General features: G+C 35.3%; 1 protein-coding gene across 1 annotated transcript; it reads right to left on the reverse strand.

Moving 5' to 3' along the window:
* Positions 1-343: 343 nt before the first annotated feature.
* Positions 344-847, reverse strand: LOC145097209 (auxin-responsive protein SAUR32-like). The gene has a single exon (XM_079034731.1). The coding sequence runs from the start codon at positions 845-847 to the stop codon at positions 344-346; it is 504 nt and encodes a 167-aa protein (XP_078890857.1).
* Between the last annotated feature and the right edge of the window lie 4,442 nt (positions 848-5,289).

The following is a 5,289-nucleotide window of genomic DNA, read 5'->3' on the forward strand; positions in this document are numbered from 1 at the left end:
ACTTGTAGTCATAATTATGATTTCTTTAACTAATTATTACTAGGGATTTTAGAATATAATTTTGCCAATAGTCATAATTTAGTATCACTTTGTCATCTTTCAAGGCTCGAACATCAGTGGTACGCAAGTTGATAAGGTCAAGAAAATAATCAAATGTGAAAAAGAAATAACAAACAATAAAACCTTTTGACTTGGAAAATTAAAATAACATTTCTTATTTAGATACACCGTACATAAAAATATAATATGGGAACAATATTCTTGACAAAGAGAAGCCAACAAACAAAACTATAGTTCACATAAAAGATCAAAATTTTGCGAAATAAAAGAAAGTCAAATAATTCTAAAAATTGTTGATTGCAATAATTTTGCACGAGGTAAGATGGTGATTGGAAGCATATCGATAACCTTTGGACCCGAAGGTGCATCCTTGATGATTGAAGATATACTGATCACATTCTTCCATTTCTAGCAAAACCTTTAAGAAATCATCAACGTCGCATGGAAGCTTAAGTGGGCCCTCGCTTTTGTAACCATACTCGAATTCGGCTTCTTCAAGAAGCGTTCTGAAGAGAGGATGGTTTGCATGTTTAGTTTTGATCACAAACCTTTGTCTTTGAGGACCAACGTAGATAAAAAAACAACCTGTAGGAGCCATATTAAGAGTTTCCTCTATTTTGGAGTCTAAACGTGACCATGATTTTCGTTTCTTGAAGAAGGCTCGTTTGATTCTTGAGGAGCTCTTTCCTTCACATCCATCTCTGCTACCACCGAATGATTTGCATCGTTCCCACGTCTTGGTAAGTAATCCTATTTTTCTTTTGCTTTTACTTTTACTTGACTCCATTTTGATCTTCTTTCTTCTTAAAAACAATCTAAAAAGAGGTCGAAAGGAGAAATTGCAAAACTATTGCCTTACCCTCTATCATAAGCCAAATATAACATGATTTTCATCCTTGGCCTCATTGTGTTGCTCATTCTTCTTGTAATCAACCACTTGGGTTTCAGCTTAAAAAGGTAAGTTTTCTACACAAGAAATATGGGCAGAACCAAAGAAGTAATATTAGATAATTAATGTAAGGCAGAACTTCTATGCCAAGAGAAGAAGAGGCGGAGGAAGAGAGAGAGAGAGAGAGAGAGAGAGAGAGAGAGAGAGAGAGAGAGAGAGAGAGAGAGAGAGAGAGAGAGAGAGAGAGAGAGAGAGAGAGAGAGAGAGAGAGAGAGAGAGAGAGAGAGAGAGAGAGAGAGAGAGAGAGAGGGGAGGGGGGATGTTTTCACAGATAGAAGTAGCTCTCATTATATAGAAGCACTTGACATGTTATTTATAATTAAAAAATATATCTTATAATTTGTCTTTTTTTTATTAAAGACTTAATCAAGAGAAATTGATTAAACTAAACATAATGTAATGTATATTTTTTGACTATTATTTATTTTAAATAACCGTCTAGTTTGGATCAAGCATTCCAGACTGAACAAAAGTATTTTTCAAATAAAATTGAGCAGTTTCTAGCCATGCAAAGTCATAAAGTTGGAAACTTTATGACTTAAGATGTTATTGCGGGACTAGATCTGCCTTTGGTCGAAAAGACTTAGGTCCCGTTTGATAGTTTCTGTCTGGAAAAGTTTTCTGACTGGGAAAGAAACCATGCTGTTTGATTGTACATCTGATTGACTGTGCTGAATGATGAAAAAAAAAGTAATAATAAAATAAAAAATAAATTTAAAAAAAAAGTTATTTAAAAAATTTAATAATCCAATAAAGAAAGAAAGAGACGGGGTTTGATGTATGATTGTCTTTCCAGCCCATTCAGCCAGAAAGATATGATTTTGGGGCTTTCTGGGAAAGACATATCTTACCGGGAAAGACCCTTTTTTTTGTGCAAATCAAACAGTCTTTCCGGTCTATTCAGCCAGAAAGATCTGTTTGAACCTGGAAAGATGCGTATCAAACGGGGCCTTAATGGAATAAGCTCTTAAAAAGAAGAAGTGAAGTTAGCGAGCGTACGATGGGGTACATTGGCTTACGTCGTGCGTACACAATGAGAGGCCCGATTGTGGATCTTGAGTACGCCAAGCATACAAGCTGAGTACGTTGGGCATACTCAGTTGAGTCAATTTGTATGACTTTTGACCTTTTGACTTTTTGATTTTCGACTTGACTAGGATTTTTGACTAATTTAACCTAAGGGTTGATCAAGGTCGTTATCTTGGTCAAAAATAAACCAACTAACCTAAGTAGATAGGGTAAGTCGGGTCGAATCCACAAGGAGTTCGTGGTTAAACTTTGTGTCAAAGCAATCAATAAAAATAAAAGTATTACTAGCATTTGTCACGAAAAATATTAAAACAAAATTCAAACAAAGCTTGGAAATTTAGTAATTAAAAATAAAAATCTCAATGAGAAAACTAGAGTACTCCCGGTTTAGTTATGGACAATTTAGATTCACACACTTTCTTCCCTAGAATCCTAATTCAATTACATAGATGCAATTGGGGTTTATTAACTTGTAACACATAGTTTTGGGTACACTAGATGTTCACTCAACTAGTTGTCTTACTCATTTATGTCTAAATGGATTAGGGACAATTAGTGAACTAGCAATAAAATGTCTTACAACTACCTATTACCGCATTAACATTCAATATCATAAGTTGGAATAATATATGTTGATTCAATCACTTGTCTTTATTTCTAAACTAATTGAACTTGGAACAATTCAAACAATTCACACAACCCAATTTCACTTATCATTACCAAAGATCATCATATGAAGCATACAACAATAATTGAAAATAACTAGAATCAAGTAATAATCAAGTGTGTTCATCAAAAAGTCCTAAACATTGTAACGTCTGTGTTTCTGGGCTTGTCATTAATGTTGATATAATAGTCTAAGTTAACCTTTGTAACCCGTTTTGAAATAATAAGAAGTGTATTATTTGAGTATTATGTGTTTTGTGCTTAATTGTGTGTCTTAATTTAATTAAGAATAAAAATAAACGTCAAAATGAAATGTTAGATAAAGCCGATATCTATGGATGAAGATGTAGTAGTTGAAACAAGGATTTTGGAGCTATAAAGAATGCCGAAAATCCGAGTTATAACGAAGAAGTTATGATCTGTCGAAGTTTCGCGACAGAACTGGCACGACGCTGAATGACGTAAAATACGAAATTAAGATAGAGCGCTATTTAGCCCTAGTGGTCTAAACGAATGTTGTAGAGTTCGTTAAACCGAGAGCATGCATATAAAGAATGCCCAAATCTGATTTCGTATGAGGAAGTTATGATTTTTTTAAGTTTCAACTTAGCAGTATACAGCCCGAAACTCGAATTCTAGATCGAGTGATTGTTGCTCGAAACAATCTAAACGAGAATCGAAGATCTCGTTGATAGTAGTGCATTGGTGAAAAGACAGACGAAAACGGACGTCGCATGAAGAAGTTATGAATTTATAACGGAGTTTTCTTGTCCCGGCCTACTAAAAATAATAATAAAAAATAAAGTCAAAATTAGCCGACGGAGTCTAAACAAAAGTTGAAGAGCGTAGTCTCACCTACGCGTGGATATAAAAAAACATCGAAAACGGAGTTCGTATGAAGAAGATATAAATTTCCGAAGTTTTTAAATGATTAATATTTATTAATTAATCTTTAATTCGGATGTATATCCGAAGGAGTCACCAATCTAATCCGAACTACGCCCAGCGTACACCAAAACATGACCCGCCTCGCATTCGAGTGCTCCGATGACGCATGTCGTGACGTTTCGCAGTACGCCCAGCGTAATGCGAGGCTTCAGCCTTTATAAAAGGCATGCGAGGGCAGCCGACTTCTTTTGCCAAAATCTCCTCTCTCCCCCGTTTTGCATCGTTTTGCGTGCAACTTATATCCTAAAGCCTCGGTATCATTCCCGAGCCACGAAGCAAGTCCCGAAGCCCCGAAGATCCCGAGAAGTGAAATTCCCGAGCCGAAGCTCTGCCCGCGAGAAGCCCGGTTTTTGTGAAGATCTTCCAGATCTACCGAAGAATACTATTTCTACAAGTCGTAGTATTGTCCGATCATCTTCTGATTAAGTGAGTGTGTAGTTACTATTTTCTAACACATAATTATGAAGTATTTTATACAAAATATGTGTGAATGTATATTCACTTTCTTTTATCTCATAGATATGATTTATTCTCTATGAAATACGTGTTATGTGTATGTGTCTCATCTATTGTTTGGAATATGTATCGAATGAGAATGCTATACAGGTTTTAAACTATGTATAAAAATATATATCTTTATCTACTAATATGTTGGGTAGAACATGGGTAGATAGTTGATGTGTGATAAACAGATGAGAGGCCTCGATGTTGTTGTTGTTGATCTAGTTATTTAGAGGAGTATGGATAACGACCACAGACTCTTTCTAGACAGTCCTGTGGAATGCTAGCAGGTTCATAACATGTAGGTGTTGTGAACGATGTGTTCACTGGTGTACTCTACCCCCCCCCCCTCATGGTTGCCTTTAGGACATCTATTGTTAAGGAAACCCCTTTGCAGTAATGTCTGTCCCGATGAAAAATCCTAGATTAGGTCCATTAAGATATATGTTTTTTAGGGACGTAAAGTGAGGATAACGGGAATGGGTAATTGGGTTATTGTTGGTTGGTGAAATTAAATATAATTATTTATTGTGGGTTGAAAATCCTATATCCTCACCAGGCTCCCAAGCCTGACCCACTCAGTTTTGTTGTATTACAGGTAGTGGCGCGAGAGCATAAGTTGGATGACTTATCAAGATCTTTTGATATTAGGCCAGTTGTTATATGTTATTGTTGTTTGGTCTATCTTTTGTTGTTTATGCTTTTGGTCTGTGTTATCGGAACTTGACATCCCGAATATTGTTATATAATGAAAATGCATCTCTTGATGAAATGCTTTGGTAAATATTATTTTTATCATATTTTGTTTTTGGGAATAAATTCCGCAACTCTTTTAAATCAATGGATTTACTCTGAAATTATTTTAAAAGCATAAATGAAACCGGTCTTTTCTGGCCGTGATTTTGGGGATGTCACAGTTGGTATTAGAGCATTAGTTTAAGCGAACTAGAAATTTGTAGGATTTCTAAACTTAAACATAGAATGCTAAGTGAAGATTGTGAGATGTGTGTCTGATATATTTTAGACACGAGCACTAGTATATTTTAGGAAGTTACCTAAAATGTTTTTATGTGCTAAATGTTATATGTTGCCATATATGATATTATTTGTTCGGATCTACGGTTTGTTGCCAACCG

The sequence above is a fragment of the Lactuca serriola genome, chromosome 4, assembly GCF_051521515.1.
Source record: "Lactuca serriola cultivar US96UC23 chromosome 4, Lser_US96UC23_V15, whole genome shotgun sequence".
NCBI classification, from domain to species: Eukaryota; Viridiplantae; Streptophyta; class Magnoliopsida; order Asterales; family Asteraceae; genus Lactuca; species Lactuca serriola.

Excerpts from the sequence above, each read along its gene's own strand:
- LOC145097209 (XM_079034731.1), bottom strand. The coding sequence starts at position 847 with ATGGAGTCAAGTAAAAGTAAAAGCAAAAGAAAAATAGGATTACTTACC.